This window comes from Anabas testudineus, chromosome 9 (genome assembly GCF_900324465.2).
Source record: "Anabas testudineus chromosome 9, fAnaTes1.2, whole genome shotgun sequence".
In the NCBI taxonomy this organism is placed as follows: Eukaryota; Metazoa; Chordata; class Actinopteri; order Anabantiformes; family Anabantidae; genus Anabas; species Anabas testudineus.
The window spans coordinates 2,941,520-2,963,406 of record NC_046618.1 but is presented as its reverse complement, the minus strand read 5'-3'; the positions used below and the strand labels follow the sequence as shown (position 1 = coordinate 2,963,406).

The following is a 21,887-nucleotide window of genomic DNA, read 5'->3' as shown; positions in this document are numbered from 1 at the left end:
GAGTGTGTGAGGCAGCTCCTCGATGTGAAAGCATGGAGATAACAGATCTAATCACCGTGACAGAGGCTGTTTTATTCAGATCTGTATGTGTCAAAGTTAGATGACATAGCATGTGAGCATGGTTGCTCCTGCAGTTCCCCAGCAAAAAAAGGCCTGAAAATGATGCAAAATCCATCACAATTGTAAAGAAAAGCTGCTGCAAAACCTAGAAAGCTTTATTAGTAGGATGAAGTCAGGGATTGACAACTTGCAAGTTGGGCTTTGTAAGATTTTCTATGTAAATCTATTTAGTTGTAAATGTTTTTCATATCATTCTGTAAGGTACCTCAAGATGATTTTTGTTACTAGAGTAGTACATTTAGTGGTACTATATCAGTAATGTTGACAGGCTAACTTTGACCAATAGGCTGTAAGACCTGCATGTAAGGGCCCAAATAGTTTTTGTGGCTCCAGACAGATTTCTTTCCTTTCTGACCAAATATGGTTCTTCAGACAGTAAAGGATGAAAAACCCTAGTAAAAGTAAACATTTTGTCGTACTACTGTCTTTCCTCATTTAGATTAGGCCATTATTGCTTAGTTTTGACTTACAGTACAATCTTACGGCTTATCTTAAAACATCATGACTTATATCATGTCAGACAGAACGTTTCATTTTCTTGGTCTTACAAGGAGTAAGCGAAAAAAGTTGATTTCCCTCACTGACTTCCAAAGCTTTGGGGGGCTTTACACAGAGAGCTACTGTTTAGTCACACAATCCACAACATGACTCACAAACCCAACCCAGCCCACGTACAGAATCAGAATATTGAAGTTCAATCAAAATTATAGGCCTTAACATTTTTAATTATAGGCCATTAAGCAAACAGGCATTACACTGTCTTTCTACACCACCTGCAGCTGTTATCAGCCATAATTTACAAAATTATCTGAGCATCTACAGTCTAACAATCATATCTTTGCCCTTTCACATATCTCAGCAGAGTCCAGGAATCCCCAATTTTTCTCAATAACTGAAACTTGTCCACAGTACAGTGACTGTAATCAAACCTTTTTTTTCTTTTTGCATTAGATACACTCTACATATACATTAATCTCTGTTTGTCAATGTTTGTCAACATTTCAAATAAAGTCTAATCTACATTCATGCATTCTTACATAAAAAGTTTCACTTGTTATCTGAGTAAAGGGGGCATTCATAATTACAGCTCCTAAATATGTGGATTCTTTACAAAGAACACCTGTACCTTCAACATTTTCCACATCGAATGGTGCCAGGAAAAACTAAATGTGCAATGTGTGTTCAATTCAGGCGGAAAAAAACCATAAAGCTGTCTTTTTGCATTAATGTTTCATGATAACATAATAAGCAGGTGGCCGTGGTTCAAAGCCAGCTCCCCCCGAGTGAGTTAGAGAATCAACCCGGAGAATAATCACTAATGTGCTGAAGTTACGAAGGGGATGATGGAAGTATTCTGGGTGAAAGGCAGCAGTCAATGAAAGCTGCTATTAGAAATGAGTTACTAACCCTCAAAAGCCCTAACTTGATGGATCCATTGCTAGTTTTACAGTAGGCTGTAATGACACCAATAAAACTGAGCGATGCTTAGTTTCTAAATTTGATGCACAGTTTCTGAACTCTTCTTTCAGGAGTCTCTTGCAGATTAACATAAGGTCAGAGTAATTGTTTTAGCCATCCCAGCAGCACGAGCAGGCCTTCATGGCTGCCACTTCCTGTGCAGCAGTGGATTTTACCATGTTCTCAGACATCATGATTAACACTAAGGAAGGTAAAAGAAGAACAAAGAGCCCTAGAACCCGCAGAACCACTGCTGTTGCAGAAATCAGTAACAGTACAAACAAAATACTAACTCAGTATCAAAGAAGTTAAAAAATATATGAAAACCTTAACTTGATTGTAAGAGTCACCCAGGTGCAATAAAAAAACTGCGGCATTTATAGAGCATAATTTTCTTTAGATTATGTCTCTATGCAGCCAAACTACAAATGCAATTACGTTCAGGACTACATTTCAAAGCATATCAGCTTATTTTTGAATAATTGAAATGTAACATTTATTAATAAAAAGTTGTAATGAGCAGCTAATTATTAATTCAATACAATCAAATATGGATCTACAGCAACATAACATAAAGTTCATGCTAAGTACCTCCTCATAAGTAACTTTTGCTGATAATTCTGCTTTTGTCAATAGGAAACAAGAAATCTCAATCAAAAACTGCCCAGAATGGAACTGGGTTGTGAGGCAATTTTGACACAGTGGCTAAACAACAACAGCAGCTATAATGAAGCACACGGGCCCAAAAAGCAAAAGGAGGGCATTTAAAGAGCATTGTAAACCTGCACAATGACTCCTTATTTCTAGAATGTGATCCTTTCTGTGCAATATTTGGGAAATCTAGAATGATTAATTCATTTTTTTTCCTATTCGCATGTCTATGATGCCAATAAGAAGTCAGCCAGCACCAACAGTGGAGGTCTTGGTTGAACGTGCTCCCAGACTGAAGGAATCAATTGCACAAGTTAAAGGGGCCCAAGGCTTCATGTTAAGACAGCTAAATTAGTAAATGCTGTTAACACTACATGTTTTCATGTTGTTTTGTGCTGGTGTATAGGATGCAAATTATAAGGACTGTGTAAATAAACATTCCAACAAACTGAATGGAACAATAGACCATGACTCTTCTGTCAGGACTAAAGGTGAATTAATATAATGAGGTTATAGGAAGGAGGTTTTTGTTTTTCTTTTTGTCGTCTTCATTCAGCTCGTGTTGTGAGCCTTTCTGAGGTGATTAGAAGTGAACCCTGGGATTTTTCTGATCTCCTGCGTTTGTGAGAGGATTTCACTGACCTTGTCAGGGGGCACACGTTACCATGGATACAGCACTGTTTGTGTATGGTATGACAGCTAGTCTACTATTAGCTACTAGCTATTAGTCCTGCACAACACAGGTGAGATCCTGGGAAGAAGACCTGAAATCCACCAGGAGCTGTGGAGGTGGAGGTGTGGAGCAGGAGAGAAGTGCTGAGAAAAGCCGCTGGGACGAGTCATCTGCACTGATCACGGACCAGACAGGTCAAGGCTGGGGGAATTCAGTGCTAATGAACTATATTTATACTATATTATATATATACTATATTTTAGACTTATTCTAAATTAAAAGTTAAAAGTTTGTCTGCTGCTGTAACATGTGAATTTGCCCTTCTGGGGATCCTCCATCCATCTATCCATCCATTGGAGCCTGTCCCAGCTGTCATCGGGTGAGAGGCGGGGTACACCCTCAATAAAATGTTATCCTAACTTATCTTTTTTTAACCACAACCATAGTTTGCCTTACTAACCCTAACCAAATGTTTGTAGCCATGACAACAAAGCTCCCCTACCATTAGCAAAGAAAGATCACAATCTTCCTTTAAACTTATGATGTTTTTGAGTCGAAACTACAACAAACGTTGCCCATAGTGTTGCTGGAACATTAAACAAATGTATTTTTACAACATTTGTGTTAACGTTGGAAAACAAATGAAGTGGTCCTGCCAAATAAAAAAAAAACCCCAAAACTTCTGTGCTTTGTATTTTGGCTGGAATCACGATCCTCCTAATTTCTCTCCTTCTGGAGTCTCCAGAATATTCCTAGTGGCTTGTAGGAGCAACTTCTGACTTTATGTGTTGGCTTTATGTTAAGAAAGTATCATGAAAAAAAAATTAAACAAGCTATCACATGACAACTTGCATTAGTGTAAACAATGTCTAGGTCATGAAAATGCATGTCATGGGAAAGAGTGCACTCCAGGGTGCAGCTAATTCCTGGTGAAAGAGATTTGAGGTGGGCTTCCTCTGCCTCTACATCCTGGTCATAATTTTGCTAAGTAACAGCTGCTTGTGGTTTATGAGGGAACAATTTATGAAATTCACTTAAAATTGTTGGCTTTGGAAGCTGAGGAGACATTATTGAGCAACAACAGAACTTTTAATGGGCTGTCATGATGAATTTGGCTGATTCAGAGCCATGAAGGTCGCTCCTCATGCATCAACTCAAGTACCGTACGGCTGACGCTCTTGTAAATGTGCCTTATGTGTGTTGCAAACAGGGAAACATGCCCGACTCAGTTTTGCCCGCAGTTTTATTTGCAGAATAGTTTTCTATGTTTGAAATCATTATAGTAAGAAGTAGCAAACTAATTATGTTCATTATTTTAACGTGTGATTCCTGTCAAAAGCATCCACCAAGAGTCATTTCTCCTCAGGAATCAATCATCCAAGATCAGGTCGCCAAAGTTGACCCAGCTGCTTCCATTGCAGCAAAGCTCTGAATTACCCTCTGTGGTTATTTCTGACAGGCCTTCACCGTTTTTAATGACCAATCATAAATCTTAATTTTTTTTCCCACCAAATGTTTTTACAACTTGTGGCCGGTCACTGGTGATTGATACTTGGTGAAGTGCTTCAAAAACAGCATGGTTATGTTGACAATGGCACCATACAACTATACCCTTAGATTTATTTTCTCACATCATCGCCCAAGTCAAGAGTCAAAGAGGATGAGACGCAGTGAGAGGTTTCTGAAGAGGAAGAGATTTTAACTGCTTGCTGAAAGCTATGAATTAAAATCGGGGTGAATCAAAAATTATACCACTGCTGGAAAGATTCCCCCCCTCTTAAAAAAAGAAAAGGCTCAATCTGACCGTAACTTTTACTTGTTCATGACGAGTAACCACACTTTCCAATCACTCCATGTTAACTGCTAATATTTACCTTCACCTTTCTCAATGAGGAATCAGATTCATGCATTCATGCAGGAGTCATTTCAGGGATCTGATCCAGGACTGGAAGAATATAGTTACTGGAACAGCAAACCTACAATGACATCATGCTCTTAAAACTAATGGCTATTATTCAAATACATATGGCTGCCGGCCACATGTGTAGTCCACCCCACACCCCCCTCTACTCCTGCTCCCTTGTGGATTTGTCTGAATTTAGAAAAACAACAAAAAAAAAAAACAATTGATTCTCTGTTTTCTTTTCTTTTCAGGTTATCCCTTTTACCTCATGGATTTTGATGGCTGTTAAAGTCATAATCACACACTGCAAGCGCCCGCCAGTGTGAGGCAAACAGCCCGAGGTTCTGAGCGGTTAGCAGCCACAAGATTGATATGACTAATCTGCCAGTTTGACTGCGGTCCCAGAATTTCAGTGGAACCTGGTCTCTAACGCACGGTGCCGACTCATCCCTCTTCCTGAATCCTGCAGACTAGCCAGAGACATTAATGGTTTGCTGCGTAGAGCACAGTCGAAAACTAAAAAGAGCCAAGAACACTGTATTTAAATGAGTTCGAAAATGTATGCAGTCGCACACTCTGGAGAAGCTGCAGTGGCTCTGGCCACTAGTAGAGAGAGTGCATTTCTTATTTGTAACTATAGGAAATCATTGGAAAGTTACATTCTTAATGTGATTTGTAAATGTGTTCCTGCTGTGTGACGGCACACGTTACAGCTGACTGCTCACACAAAATCCTCTAAAATGACCATTTTAAGCTGGCAGTCGGCGGCTGATTGGGCACCATAAAACAGAGTATACACTTAGATACATTACCATTAAATACAAAGGATGTTTTTATAGGAGTTGGGGGGTGGAAGCAGCTTTGAAGCCAAATACATGGATTAGGAAAAGAAAAAGCCTGACATTTTAAAACCTCAAAGCTCAACCATGGTTCAGAGATCCATAAAATAAAACAGTTGGACCTGGTAAAGGAGGAAAAAAAAGTCGTGTTACAATGGTTTATTTGCTGCCAAACATTTGTGCTATACGTCTTAATAGCACTTTATTGTTTCCTCCTGCTAATGTGAGGATATGGAGTTGCATCTCAAATAGACAGTGGTGTCCAAAGGTTTCCCAGATGGAGGTCTTTGAAATGCAGGGGGAAGAAAACCGTGAGTAGATTTTCTGTTACAGAGTTATCAGAGACAACCGTTAACTGTCATCCCAGAGGTCAGAAGAGTCTTTGCGAAACCGCTTTCTGAAAGGTTAGGGTGACGTTTTAGTGGGACGTCCTAAGAAAAGTGTACAGAAGGTTTTAAAATTAATATCTACACAGTGTGTGGCCCACTTAATGAGGATGTGTTTATAAAAAGTCACAAATACAGTTTTAAAGGCTCAGTAATTTATGGTGCCTCGGAGATGCGATATATAAAGAAAAAAAACTTAAACTTAAAAAAAAGTAATAAACAGTGAATGTATATATACTCAGACAACTATACTTTATTACTTTTCAGAATTGTAATACAAAATGGAATATAAGAATTTTATTGATGCTAATTTAAATTACAAAAAACAATTTAAATTAATTATTCAAATTATTAAAGGTTCTTATAATACACTCTCTCTTTATCAGTTGCAACACTAAAGTATAACAATGCATCAGTCAGTGTAGTCCATATAATCTAATGATATTAAATTTATTGATGTGAAATGAGACATTCCACATAAAAAGTACTTTTGATATTTTAAGTAGTGTTTGAGTTTAGACCTTTCAGGTCACTACACCCTTTCATCTGGCAGTTTTATTTAAAAAATTAAAAAAAGGAGTTTGTGAGGAGCTAGAGGCAGATTTATGGAAAGAGTGGAGCTAATGTAATTGTTGTTCATTTAACAAATTATCTACAGAAATGAGATACTAATAGATTTTTTTTTAAATCTACTTACTATCAAAGATAAAATCAGTGCTATGTTGTCACATTGTTTCATGTTTGGTAGGGTCCTTTTTCTTTTTACCAAAAAATTGTTGTACACAACACAAAAAACAAACAAACAAACACAATATTGAAATCTTAATAAAATAAAAATAAAACAAATGGCCATTTTAGGATCAGCATAACAAGCTTCAAACACTGAAATTATCTGAGTTTATAATATTTATATACACAAAGAGTTAGTATAGAAAACTGAGTCTTATTTACATTTCCAATGAAAATTAAATTTTATCAGCTATGCCAATTTGAGGTTTTCAGCAACACGACAAAATAAATTAAATGTTTTTCTGCAGATCATCTCTTAATGGGACAAAGCTGGGTTTTCTGGGGATGTTTTGAAGGCAGCTGAAGTAATGATTAGAAAGCGAAGTCCACATCTGAGATATATTTCCCCCAATACCAAAGGCATTACTGGAACCAGATGGGCAAGACGTAGGTCTGCTTGATACTTCCTGGTTTTTAACAAGGCTTTTTATTGACAGGATGGTTTAAAGTTTTGTTGTTTACACATGTTGTAGTGAGATTATGGATTTCAGCTTATAAAATTATTTACACTTCAGGAAAATGTGAGCTGGTCAACAAGGCCACTGGATTTTGAACACATTTTGCATGTCACATGTTCATGAATGAAGTGAAACAGCATGGAAAAGTCCTGCCTTTTGAGAATGGAAACCAAATCTACCAAGCATAGACTGTATGAAAACAAATCTGTAAAACTTTACAGCTGATTAGACAGTCTGGCCCTTCGGTTAAGAAAGTATTAAAGTTTACTATCAGAATGAGCTGTTAATGATGCATATCTCTGGATTAGAACTTACACACCACATATTGAAGCGCCAGCAGCCCGTGAAACCACAATAAAGTTACATCTGAAGACATCTAAAAACCAGAGACACTAAAGAGGTAGAGCCTTATGAATGCATGAGTGATCCTTCAATGTGGAGATCTGGCAACCTGATGCTTTATTTTATCCAGATAGCGTGACTTTTTGGCACAGCTGAGAGTGTTCTCACTTTGACAAGACTGTGAATGCAGAACGTGCTTGTTTTGGCAGTTTGTGCTCTCTTTGCAAAACAGCTTCAGATGCCAAATATTTGCAAGTAACTTATATAATACCTCTTGTGCAGACATAAAATAAACAACATTTTTGGAGAGGGGCACTTCTGTCACTTCACGTATCCTGGATTGGTTGATTCATTCCTTCAAGTCCTAGTGAGATTTCGTACACACTTAACCGACATGGTTGATTAGGTGCGCGCAGTGCAGGGGGATCCTATCATAGAAGATGGGGCTACAATAGGATGTGTAAAAATGAATAAATAGCTGCAGTACCTTGCCCAGACATTTCATCTTTCAGGGAACTGTTGATGCCACAGCTGAGCTGCCTGCTTCGCTTGTTTGATGATCCAGCAGAGCTTTAGTAGCTACAGTACATGAAGCTGTCTTTAGGAATATTGTTAACATGTTCACTGTGAACATTTGTACATTTTTATGAAGCATATAAATTGACATAGGAAGGTCATGCAACCATATTCAGTTTCACCACTTTAATGTAATGTAACTATAGGTTGCTTAAAAGTCACAAGATCTCACGTTGTATAGTGCTATATATCAAAACAGTTAGAAATCTGCTCAAATAGAGATTTTGAATAAATAAAAAAGAGAACTTTTATCAACATCTTTTGTACTGAAGCTGCATGAATAGTGACTATCCAGTTGCTAAAAAATAACCTAACCTGGCAAGTTTAAAGGACAAGTAGTATGTGTCTCATCAGTGTAATCAAATCTGCCATTGTACCATGGCTGGTGGATGCTTTTCAGCTGCCATTTGCCTAAAAACTGGCCTCAGTACTCTATTATACAGACTAAACTTTTTATCCTTGCTTTCTTCTGAAAGAGAATAGGCTGATTCATTTCACTATAACAGAATAATTTACCAAACCTTATCGTCTTGTGTTGTAATCATCAAGACTAAACTGTTTACATTTTCATAGTATTGCAGATTGATTATTGGGCTGTAATAGTGTTATTTTGGCTCCTATCACTAGACCACTGAATTTTCTGTGGACTCAACTACACTATGACTTCTTGCACCTCTACACGAGGTGGGCAACCTCCCAATACATGGACACACATCATTGGCAATGTGCTCTAGTCTTTATCTGCAGCACCACACTAAACCTAACTCTTGGTTAAAAGCTACTCCATCTTGACAATTCATCAAATAAGCCACCAAGCAAACAACAATCTAGCCAGCACGCTACCAGCATCCTGCCAGATCACCTAATTACAAATGAACCAGCCAGACATCCTCTGCTACCTCATATCAACAGCTAGTATCAAACATACCTTACCTCTTCTGGTACTTTATGTTGGCAAGCAACTAGGCCAAACACCAAGATAGCCAGCATGTCATGATGGACATGATCAGCCAACAGGCATACATTTCAGTTTACAGCTGCTTGAGTACTGATATGGTACTGGTTCATATTTTGTCCAGTCCTTTTATACCTAATGCTGTATTCAATGCACACCAGAAGTCTGAACTTTCAGAGTTGAGAATTCAAAGTTCAAACTGCAAAACATAACCCAACTCATTATGGATGCATGGCAAACACCAAGAACAATTTCAGTACCCTTTCTATAAGGAGCAAAAACAATGAGAAGTGTTTGGGACATACAATTTATTCCCATGCAATTGTAACTTAAATGGCTTCATTTTAATTTGTTGATTTCTCAGTTTTTAAGACAGAGCTCCAAGAAAGTCTGCCACACTTTTTTGAGTAGGAAAGAGGTCTGGAAATATTAGACCTCTGATGTGGCATTATAAGCAGCATGGCTTAGTTAAGAGACAAAAAACTTACATGCCAACAAAACCTCTACAGTCCGTCTCCACCAGCCAGAGCTTAGGTTATCATGGAACTGTCAGCTCCACAAAATACATATTCTGCTGTACTTTGAACCATAACACAAGACCTGGGGTCTGTGCCACAACGCAAGATTAGTGGGTTATCCAGCTAACTTTGAGCTTTAAGGTTAGGATAACCATTAAGCTGCATGGCTAAACTGCTCCAAGGTGGGTTAACTTCAGAGGATCAGATAAAACCTTTCACTAGCTAAAATACCAACCAGTGAGATCACTGGAATATCAGAGTCATCCTTCCAACAGGATCCTGGTGGGGATAAAAGATTTTATACTAAAGTGATAAAAATAAAAACTCACCACCTACATTAAAAACCTACAAATATCTGTATTGAATCTTGAGACAGTTTATCCTTTAGTTTTATTCATACAGTATATCAGTGCCTACATATATTAATAACATAAGAGACACCATTTAGTTTTTTCTCCATATTTATGTAAAATTTGTATGTACATGTAATTGGCAGCAATGCAACACTCAAATTCAAATGTGAAACAAAATAGTGCTAAAACGGACCAGCAACATTCGAGCATAACCAATCAGAACACAGAGATGGTGATATTTTTTGCACTTTTAAACATGTAGAACTATAATTTGTTTTCTTTTACTACTGAATATTGATTAGACTGGATGTATAGAGTGGTACAAATACTTAGGCAAATGTCAAGTGGCAACACACGACAAAAAAAAAAAAAACAGGAAACCTGCCACAGTGGGACTACACATTACCTCTCAGACTGGCGGTGATGATTCTTGGGATATGGGATTGTTCAAGTAACAAAAAGAAATTTTACAATAAAATAAGGGAAAATGAAAAGACAATAATCAAAATTGGTGGTAGTGCACTCTTTTGTTTATCAGTAAGATTCAACAGGCCCTTTACATGGGTTCCATGTGGCTTTTAAAACTTAACCACTGCAACAGCCAATTCTGTGGCCTAATATGATTGGTTTTATGATGTATTATTATGTGAATGGAATAAAAGGGGTTTAAAGCGAACAGTTGGACTGACAGATGGGAAGATCAACACGTTTCTGTATTCTAAAGTTAAGGCGAGTGCCAGCAGAGCATTAGCCAAAAGAAATGGAGCGGGTAGCAACAGCTAGCCTGAGTCTGTTCCAAGAATCCGTCATGTAATTCTCACTAAATAACATGTTATATTTCATTTGTTTAATATGTACAAAAAAGGTTCATGACATGTTTTTCTTTTACCTTTGGATGGGGCCAGGCTAGTTGTTTCCCCCTGCTTCCACTCTTTAAGCTGACCCAAACTAACACTCTGCTGACTCTAGCTTTATATTTCGAGACTTAGAGAACGGTACAATCTTCTCAGCAAGAAAGCAAATAATGTCCAACTGTTCCTTTCAGTCAATACAGTTGACCCGTGGAATGAAATAAAGTAATAAAGGCCCTACATGCATATCATGGAGATGATTTTGATGAGCAAGGGACTTTACCTATAAAGGTCCTTTCTGTATGCAGTACAAGAAAACAGCCCATAATTTGTTGTATCATCACTCACCACATTCAACTAAAACTTAATGGACATTCCAAAGCATATCTGTAAATATACAAAGATATATAGATATATAAACAGAACATAAGAAAGCAAAGTTTGGGATTTTTATGCTTGTGCAAGTCCATATGTAGGATGAAAGGCAACCAGGGACGGGCCGGGTTCATTTTATTTGAAGACATTTGCGTAGGTAGGACACCTGTAGGTTCTGAGTCTCTTCATGACCTTTCTGAACTCTTTGCTGTTCTTGTCCCACTTGTGGATGCCTGTGAGGAGGTACTGTTTTTCCACCTTGCGAAACATGATTAGGTACTGGTTTCCCAGGTTGTCCAGCTGTTGACAGGGGCAGTCCGCACCATTTTTTAAGTATAACACCAGATTCTTCAGGTCCTTCTTCCTCAGGCTTCCCGATTTCACGATCTTCTTCCTCTTCTGCAAGATCACCTTGCGGTCTGTGTTTTCATTCTTCACTTCCTTGATCTTGCCCTTGACAGCTACATGTGGAGAGAAAAAAGAAAAAAACAACAACTTGAGTTTAAAGGTAGGGTCTTGTGCAAAATGTTCAGTGTAAGCACACTGTTGCCACCAACGACTGCTCATTAATATTTTATGAGCACAAAAATGCCAGACATGCACAGCATGCCACCCTCGTGAGCAAAATAAAACATAACACAGAGCATTAGTGGCAAGTCACTTCCACAGTTTCCCACCAGGGAGAAAAGAGCATTGACAGGTCGAATTTTCCACTGTAAATGTCCTGCTCTGTATTGACCTTTGTCAAAGAAAGATAAAAACAAAAACAATTTACGGCATCATAATTTTAAAATGATACATTTATACTATATACATGTTAAACACGTAGGATTTAATACACAGTATTAAAGGAATTATTACCACATAGCACAAAAAGGATAGTAAACATACATAGAGATCAATGGCGATATCAAAATTGAGAGTTTCGATCACATGTATCAATATATTGACCAATAATAATTTTTACATATACAGTAGTGTGCGTATCATTCTAGCTTTACATTCTAGCTTTCTCTTGTTAACGCTGCATTGGTGCACACCTTCCTTCTTGACTTTTACCTCACCTCTGAAACTCAGGCTGTTTTCAGATTGATCATTTTAATCTTGATCCTTCGCTAAACTCTATTTAACCTTCTTATCTTTCTGTACCCTCTAGTTCCCCTTCTTCTGAAACAAAGCAAGTGCCTGACTTTGGTGGTCCAAATCTTGTAACGCCTCTGTTCATTATGTCTCCCTGTCTTCTGACATACTGTAGTGAGGTGCAGGCAGTAAAGACGACCTTGTGACACAGCAGTGGGGGAATTGAAAAAGTGCATCATGCTTTGTCCAATCTAATTAAGAGAGCTGGGGCTGGGATACATCACTGAGTCATGTCAGAGATAAAGTCTTATGACCCAGAGCTCATAGAACAGACTGATTGAGCATGAATCATTTTCACACTCCAGCAAAGATCCGGACTGTAGCTTCTGCCTAATTTCCCGACTCCCAAGCTTTCCACAGAATTGAGCTTGACATAAACACCTGAATTGGCACTTTAACAAACTTCCAAATGTTTAATCTCCTCCTTTAAAGTGTTAAAAAAAAAGAGCTGCCCTGTTTTTCCCAGTATTAGGAGTGCACATGGTAGGGATTAAGACTTTTAGCCTCTGCCTCTGGTCTCTCAAATCGTCTCTGTGAAGAGGCTTAGTGTTCAGTGAAATCAAAAAGGGCAGAATTCACAATTAGTGAGTCATGAAAGTGAAGGCCTGGCGCACCCCCCAAAGGACTTCATCGTAATAAATCCTCCATCCTTGATTATCCTACGAACTTTCTTTGCACCTCGTGTTGTTTAAGGGATTAATCTCCTCAGCAACATGATACAGTAAGAAGGTAACTGATTTAAGCTTTTCTTTGCTGCTGACATTTCCCATGTTCGTGTATTTCCTCAAAAAATTTCTACGTCTAGTTTCAAATATTTATAATGTGCATTGGGGCAACAATCAGCATGAAGATCCATCCGCTGAGGTCAAACACGAGCACTGACGATCATCTCTTTGGCACTGACTCTCCATATGTCTCACTCAAACCAGTCAAGAACTCAGTCAAGAGTATGGATGAAATTACCTAAAGGAGATAACAAGCATACATACCCTAACATGATATACAACATCACATTTCACCAGTAATTAAAAGTAACTTAAACACAACCAGCCAGAAGTCGCTTTACTTGCTATTTTCTAATTAAAGACGCAATCAATAATTTATTGACTTCACTAATCAATCTAGAAAAATCTAGGACATTTAAAGAAGATCTGGTTTAAGTTCTTTGGTAATTCTGTCTTTATTATCTTTGTAATCATCGTTGAAAATATTTGCTCCACATAAATCACCTACAAATATTAAGGTACTGCTATCATGTATATAACATTATGAAAAAAATCCATTCTGCAAAATGAACAGTGCAGAAAGCTGAACATTGTTAGACTATTGTCTTGTACATTGAGCATTGTGATGATTTGCACCTCTTCAAACCTCTAAAATGCAACAACTGTTATTTACAAAAAGAGGTTAATTTGTTTTAGAAGGGATGTGACCCACTTTAATGTGATGATCTCTATGCGATATTACTACCAGAAAAACCTGGGTCAAAGTAAAACTTCAGTTTTCATTAAATTAACCAATCATTAAGTTTGACATCACAACTTGACTTTCAGCTATAGAACAATGTGAATACAATAGTATCATTTTGTTTTAAGCTCTTATTTATAGTATAACTATAACTAATGCTGATTTGAGTATTTGTTATGTTGTTTCTCTTGTAATAATTTAAGTCAATGAGAATATTTTTAGCTGGACATTCCTCTTTCTATTCTTCTAGCTGACCCCTAACCTGGATCCCTGTGATAGCTCAGAGGCACAGGCAGGACCCTCCAGCTCCCACGGTGTAATAAGCCCAGCAGGAGGGCGTGCACCTCTCTTAATTCACAATAATGGAAATCCAACTGATCCGATAAGTTAAAGTGATCTGTCCTCCTGCACAGGGCTGCTCTGTTGTTTACTGCATCAGGAAAGGGAAGAAGCTATTTGGCACTGACAACAAAGTGAGCCATCTGAGACAGAGGAGAGATTTAATTGAAGGGTGCTGAAGTTTTCTGGGACAATGAGGTACCGTAAAACCTTTAGCACAGAGATAAATTGTGGTGGGAACAAAGTGTTGAGTGGGATGAGCTGTAAATCTGTTACCAGATGAGTGCTGCAAATGTATGTGTGTGTTTGAAAGAGAATCATCAGGATTCTTAGAGAAATCAGGGAGTGTAAAAGTGCTGGACTACAAACCTGTTACTTATTAACAGTGATTTTGATGAATTATCTCGAAAGCACGCATCTAACTCACATCCAACCACCTTCAGTCAAAAGCTGTCTGGCTGCAGTGTTCTCTGCTTTTATCAGGGTCAAACCACAGGGAAAGGTCAACTCCAATTGTGCAACTGATGGGAAACAATTATTCAGCGAGTTGTATGATCGAAACACTACTATTACCAAAGACACACTTAGTTCCCACCTTAACCAAGAACAGACCTTTCACAGCTTCCAGTAAGTGAAGGTTTTCAGTGGGTAAAAATGTTAATTCACTGCCAGCATGTGGATGTTTTACACACCACTGGGCCGCGTAGATTTGAAAATAGATTCGAGTGCACGTCGTCGATTGGTTGCTCTCCTCTTAGAGAAGGTTCGGCCTGGTTTTCCATCTCTGTGCTCCATGGAGAAGAGCAAGTCATCTGTCTACTTCAAGCCGCCTTGTCCAAACAAAACAGCCAGGCCTGTCTGCAACTTGAATGTCAAACACGCTCCTAAAACATGCTGCTGTCTACTGTGCCGTCCACTTCCAGCCAAGTTTTAACTAGCAGCATGCAATCAGGATTGCGGGCCTTATCTTTCGTTGGTGGGATAAAACATATTGCGATTGAAGCCTTTTCCATCTGCACATTATCCTCCTCGTCAAGACAAGACATTAAGTCATGTTTGGCTTCAGTGACATATTTATAATTGCAGGGCTTTTTCAGTGAATCTGAATTGGTGACAACAAAGGACGCTATTTTCACTGCAACTACTTGCTACTTGCTGCAAACAGCTCCTACTGAAATCACAGCGACGCCTGTTGCATTCCAGAGGAGGTCGGCCCCTTGTGGCTTCAAATCTGCAACATAAGCACCACAGTGTGTCATCCTCAGACTGCCTCTAAATCGGTCTGTGTATCCTTACATGTCAGCTGGTTAGAGCGCTTATGACAAGCAAGCAAAACAACATCTGTCTTCATCCGAGATGAAACAAGTCAACAATGTGCCACTCTCCTCTTGGCAAACCAGGGCGCAGACTGAAAAAGGCGAGTCCCATCACCACAGCATAAACAACGAGGCAATCCGTTAAACAAATGTAACTTTAAACTTTTTTTTTTTTCCCAAAGAACTGGAAGAAAGTCTGTTTCCAATGTGGATCCAGTCTATGTTTGCTCGGCGAGGCACCTGGAATTCAAACCGCCACAAGTTTCGCTCCAGCCATGGAATAAAACATGAAAGCCTGACATCTTGCATCTTGAGTGCATCATGCACTTTTTATTCCTGGAAGCAGACCTAACTGTAATTCAGTTGATGTTTGTGTTTTTAATTGAATTCAAGGCTTTGGAAATCCTTTGTAAGTGCATTTGGCTCATACAAACTCCCAAATTTCCACAACTAAATTAAGAGCCCCCATGGGCAAAAGATGTTCCTTCCTTCCTGAGTTTTGTAAATGTTGTTTTAAGTCTGTTTACTATTGCACTGGGACTGAAGACGCACTAATGACATTAATGTGTGAAACTCTAAGTTGCATTGTCACATCTTCACAAAGGTGATTCATCTCTTTCCATTTTCTCTAATACCCTCACTTTCCCCTACTGTTCTTAATATTTCCAAATTAAGCAGTTTATCAAAATTCAGTACTTAATTTATTCCCACTCTTGAGTGTTGATTTAAATTTCTAATTAAAAGTGACAGCCCTGCACAGCACTGTCTCCTAAAAATTGCAACCTGACTAGACTGGGTTGCAGAGGTTAGGGGCTGTGGGGAATGGTGGGCATACAAAGCTCTAGACTGGAGATCTAGAGTTTTCCAGAGAGTGGTTAAATGCATTTTGATTAAACTAAATTAAGTCAGACCATAATATTGAGAAGTGCTGTGACAGTCTAAACATAACTATAAAAAATGCTGTAGTTACTTGTTCTGCATGATCACCTACTGTGGCAGAAAAGAAATATGTGGTCACTTTATGTGTTGCGTATCAACGTTTTGTGACACCACCTGTTATGCTGACAGACAAAAACATTACTTGTGGTTGTAGTTTAGTTGTATAGAATTACACTGTTCAGAAGTCAGGTTTACCTACTATGCATTAGTCTTTATTAGTCTGGAAATTATTCAGGTTTTCCAATAATTATTTACATGTGCAGAAGAAAAAACACATGAACAAAATGAGAAAGAAGACACTGAAGTGTCCATCTTTGGGACTTATTTCACATTTCATTCATTTCTATGTATTGTACACCAGAGTGTGTCCCCTACTGTGCTCATTAATAAACATACATATACTTACTTAGTTACTTACAAAACCGTAATAAAGAAAGATCTGCACCGTAGACAATTCCTAAAGAGTGATTTAGGGGTTATACTTAGGCATGGTCTTGTAAACATTTCTTGTAGTAAGGCTAATTTGTTATGATAGGTAAATAATAATAGTTTGTCATTATTATTTTAAAATAAAATTTAAAACAGAAAACCAGCCATTTGCAAAACTGCTGTTATAACTTCTGTGTGAGTAAACAAAGGTTATCTTATTAAAATTAAATCATTTAAAAATATTAAGTTGCACTAACTCGGTGAGAGTTAATAGAATTCAAAATTTTAGGTTGCTTCAACTCAAAGTCTAAACTTAAAAAACTTAAATTACTCAACTCAAAACTTAGCCGAGTTTTATCAACTTTTTTCATTTTTGTTCACATTGTGTTTTCTGAAACAACACTTTACCCAGACAGCAGAACAAACATCCCACTTTACTACTGTGAGGACCTTCCACATAAAGGCTTTAATGACCCCCACTCATTAGTCACAGATCATCATTGTCCACCAAACCAGACAGGCCCGGTGCACATGTCGAAAACATAAAATATGACTTGATCTTACTGCATCTGGATCTTACAAGAAAAAATGGTACATGTGGACAAGTATAGTCGGCTATGGTGCACTGCAGCGCCACACACTTTGTTTTTTAAAGTGAAGATAGAGTTGATGAAATGGAGTGCTGTGATACATGTCAAGTTTGTGAGAGTAGAGGTGTGCACATGATTCAGCATGTTGGGAGGAAACTTACCGAACTCGCTGGCACACATGTGCTCTATGATGGCGTCTGTTTTCATTTCGTTGTCACATGGAGGGCAGATGTTAGGTGACCCTGTGGGAGAAAAAGAAAACATAGACAAAACATGTTGAAATCAGTGGAAAGGAGGTAAAAATTCAAGTTGCAATGGTGTCAGCAATGACACATTTACACTTAGCTGACACTTTTATCCAAAGCGCTTACAAGGCAAGAACCCCTACTGGAGGTAGGCCACAGCCGGGATTCAAAGCCCGGTCTCCCACATGGAGGGCAAGGATCTTACCGCTACACTATCCAGCTGCAGCTTACAAATGAAAGGGAGTTCAATTAAATTCTTGACAAAATCCCCATGTTGCCTTGAAATTCAAAATGATTTATCCTGTTAATTTCTCACACTTCCAACCCCTCTGTAGTCAGAGATGCTATCTAGTGTTTCATACGCTCCGATGACCTGACCTCGGTGAGGAATGTCTTCAGCTTTTACAGCCAGCTGTAACTAAGAGCTGCAGTAAACTCTGTTCCTCATTGTCATTCCTCAAAATGCAGCTTTGCATAAAGCTCAACAGCCATGTATACAGCAAACAACAAGAACTACCTACCTCAGAAGAATGTTGAAATAAAAGCCAGCTTGAAGACAAAAGCCTGGCTCGAGACGAAAAGCCAAAAAGTGTTTTTGCCAAAAAGTCATTCAGTCTAGAGGCATATCTGCGATTATTTTACCAACACGGCTTTCCTATTTTTTCTAATCCCACAAATGATCGCTTCATGCCAAACAGCTGAGCTTACTTTCCAAACCAACTTGGACCCGCGACGCGATCGCAGCATCCTGCAGAATTTAATTCGAACCGACTGCGGGTCTGTGTCACAACATGAATGGATGGATGAATGGGAGCAAGAGGGCTCTGCAAAGAGAAAACAAATAGTTCTCTCTCCGCTGCCAGTTGTCCATTACATGTGTTTAACGAAAGCTTGTGAAAGTAGCACCAAGGTGTAAAGAGCTAGTGTAAACAGGCTCTGTTTACAGAGTGGCAGGGTCCCTTTGACTATCTGAACCTGCGTGGATCCCTTTTAAAGCGCTTATCACCTGCCTGTGCTCAGAACTGCCAGCTCACCTCCATTAACAATCATTAAAGGAAACGGCTGGAGAGATTAGGCTGCTCGTGTTTGTCTTTATCAACCCTAACATCACAAACGATCGTGTTCCACGAGAATAATCATAACAGGAAAGGGAAATTCCGTGACAGCGCGAATACTCGGACTCCATCCTGAGGGAGAACGCCTGCTGTATTAGTGTATCCATTATCTGCTCTATATGTGTACTTTATATGTGTGCTTTTGATTTCAGTGGAATTCCCAGATTAAAGAACGTATGTATCACCAGTACTGACAACTAATGATAACAGGTGACATCTGGAGAGTGTACAGCTCTGTGTGGTCCCCCCCCCCCCGCCACCCAAAACCATGACAAGGTAGATGTTCTGCAGAAAAACAGGCCTCAGACCACAGCACCGAGTCTGTCTACATACACGCATCGTCGTCTTCAAACACAGTGATCACTGTGTAATTGCTGGAGTATCCGCAAGTCCCAACCACCAGCACCATACGTCCAACACGTCCCGTGGTGTATTTACAGCACAAGACTGAAACATAAGTCAACTGATGATGTGATGATGGAAATCCGGCTTTATTTTTGGTTTTCTAACAGAGACACTGGCACAGCAACTGAACTTGCAGACCAAAACTATTCCGGATCAGCCTGAGCTTTATCTTCCCCAGACTTTGTTGATTTTGTGCATTTTTCCGGGTTTCTCTCCTATTTGCTATTTTGGCTCATCGGCTCGGCGCTGGAAGATTTTTTTTTTCCTCTGGACTGTGTCACAATACCTCTCTCCTCTGTTTCACTGACGCTGCGTGACTTGTCTGACTCTGCTCCACACACACACACACACACACACACAAAGTCCCAACAGGTCTGGGGAATCTGCAGCCAATGAGCTATTAGTTAAATGATAACCAGGGGGGTGGACTGGATGGAATTTTTATATGCATTGTTTGGCCAGTGTGTGTTTGACATCCTTCCACCTTCATATTTTCCTTATTTTTTTTCACAGTTTTAATGTGTTTCTCAGCAATAGCTCACTAGAGAACAGAAATTAAGAGATGCAGGTTCTCGGATTCGTCTTTGGCTGCTGGACCACCTCCCAGCATTGTCCTCCAACTCAGCAAACACCTCGAAATAAGAAGCTACCATCTGTTAGAGCTTTTTCAATATTACAACATCCCTCCAAGTCAAATGCAGGCAACTTAACATTCATACAAAAACCAGAGTCAATAAGCAGATTACAGGTCGGGTAGAAAAAACAAGCAGCATTCAGCTGCCTTTAAACAGCCTGAATGTTGGAGGTATTAACGTTTCTAAAATCAGATCAAATCCAGGTTTTCACAGCTGATTTTTTTTTTTTACCTCCTGCAAAAGGCTGTATTTGGTTTGTTTGTGTTGGAATTTGCATCTGCAAACACGCATTCACCCCTGAAATAACATTCTTTAGGCCCTTTAAGTGCACGGGTGTCGACTTTTGCACAGCGGCAAAAGTGATGGCTGTTTGTTTTCAGGTAGTTAGCTGCATGTCTGGAGTTTAATGAACTAACTCTACTAACTACTTCTGTTAAGGATTCTTAAAAGGATGCAGATTAGCACAGTGCAGTATAGTGCACCAACTGTCACTAAAGTCCTTTATAAGGCAAAAGTGCCAAATATGTGCTGCTTCACTGCTCTGATTATTTATCTAAGAACTTGGATAGTGTGTCATCACTGTGTCTTGTTTTAATCATGGTTGGGGTGAGGACACAAGGTTGATGTTCACAACATAAAGTGACACTGAGCTTTTTAAAGTTTGAATGTAAAACCCCCCAAATTCTTTTTTTTCATAACATTTTTAGTTTTCTAAAAATAGGCATTTAAATGTGACGTCCCAAATTAAAGTGGTAAATAGAACAGTAGAAACAAATACTCCACTTTACGAGGGGGGGGGGGTAGTGTTGGGGGGATCCGAGCTCCGGGCACCCACACTCCTAGTTACGGTCCTGTACTGCAGCTTCAAATTAAATTCCACCAATTAAAACACTAGATGAGTCGTTTTCCTTCCAGAGCAGCGTCACTCAACTATCACCAAGGTGTTCTGAGTCAAAGTCCCTGCAGAGCTGCTCACAGCACCAAATCCACCGGGCGCGCTCTCTGAAGACTCTCATCACATGTTCGGGTTTCAAACACACAGACACAAACCAACCTTTAAACACCATGCAGCACAGCTGTGGAGTGTGAATTTACCTGCCGGTTGCACCTCGCTGGCATTGTTAATGGAGATGCACATGTCGCCCGTGGGGAACTTGTCACAGGTCAACATCTCCGGCCAGGGGAAGCCGAACGCCTCCATGATGGGGGTGCAGCCGGCGCGCACGGCTTCGCACATCACGCGACACGGGTAGATGGGCCGCTCCAGGCACACGGGCGCAAAGAGCGAGCACAGGAGGATCTGCGTGCTCGGGTGACACCTCTTGTGCACCAGCGGCACCCAGCTGCTCGCCTGCTGCTTCACCTCGGCCATGGTTTCGTGATCCAGCAGGTTGGGCAGCAGCATCTGAGGGTAGCCCACGTCGTAACAGAGGCGCAGGTCGTCCGGGATGTCCACGCACTGGGGCGGCTTGGAGTAGCTCGGCCCGACGTTGTACGTCGCCTTCCAGCCCATTTCGTCGAACTCTGCGGACACGAGCGCCACTGTCACCGCGAGCCGGATCATCCTCCACAGCAGTTCAGCGGTGGAGCTCATGGTTGTCTCTTTGCGATAAAACTGGGTCCGAGCAGGCGAAAAGTCAGCACTTCATAAAGAAACGCAGCAAAAACAAAGCAAAGCTGCGAGTGTCCACAGTCGCTCTCCTCTGGCTGCAGCTCCTCTGGGTGCGTGCGTCTCCTGTGAGAGTGTGGGGAGGTAACAGCGCTCTGCTGTGTGGAGCTGGAAACAAGAGGCGATTGTAAAGTGCGCCCCGGCCAATCAGAGCGCGCCGGAGCCTTTTGGCACTGTGCTGTCCGTCAAAGCGCTTAATTACCCAGTGTGTAAAAAACTCCCCAGGAGCCTCCCGACCCCTCCTCTTACTCCCCCACTTTTACTTCCTTTGACAAAACTAAATACCCAACAGAGTCACGTAGCTGGTATATGAGCGCTTCATGCAAGCTGAGCTGGACAAACGTGCGTTAT

General features: G+C 39.8%; 1 protein-coding gene across 1 annotated transcript; it reads right to left on the bottom strand.

The window, feature by feature from the left end:
• Nucleotides 1-10,111: 10,111 nt before the first annotated feature.
• On the bottom strand, nucleotides 10,112-21,686 carry sfrp1a (secreted frizzled-related protein 1a). The gene is made up of 3 exons (XM_026344094.1): nucleotides 20,963-21,686; nucleotides 17,629-17,709; nucleotides 10,112-11,708 (listed from the first exon to the last, which is right to left on the bottom strand). Exons 1-3 carry the CDS (start codon nucleotides 21,459-21,461, stop codon nucleotides 11,383-11,385), a joined length of 906 nt encoding a protein of 301 aa, XP_026199879.1. The 5' UTR covers nucleotides 21,462-21,686; the 3' UTR covers nucleotides 10,112-11,382.
• Between the last annotated feature and the right edge of the window lie 201 nt (nucleotides 21,687-21,887).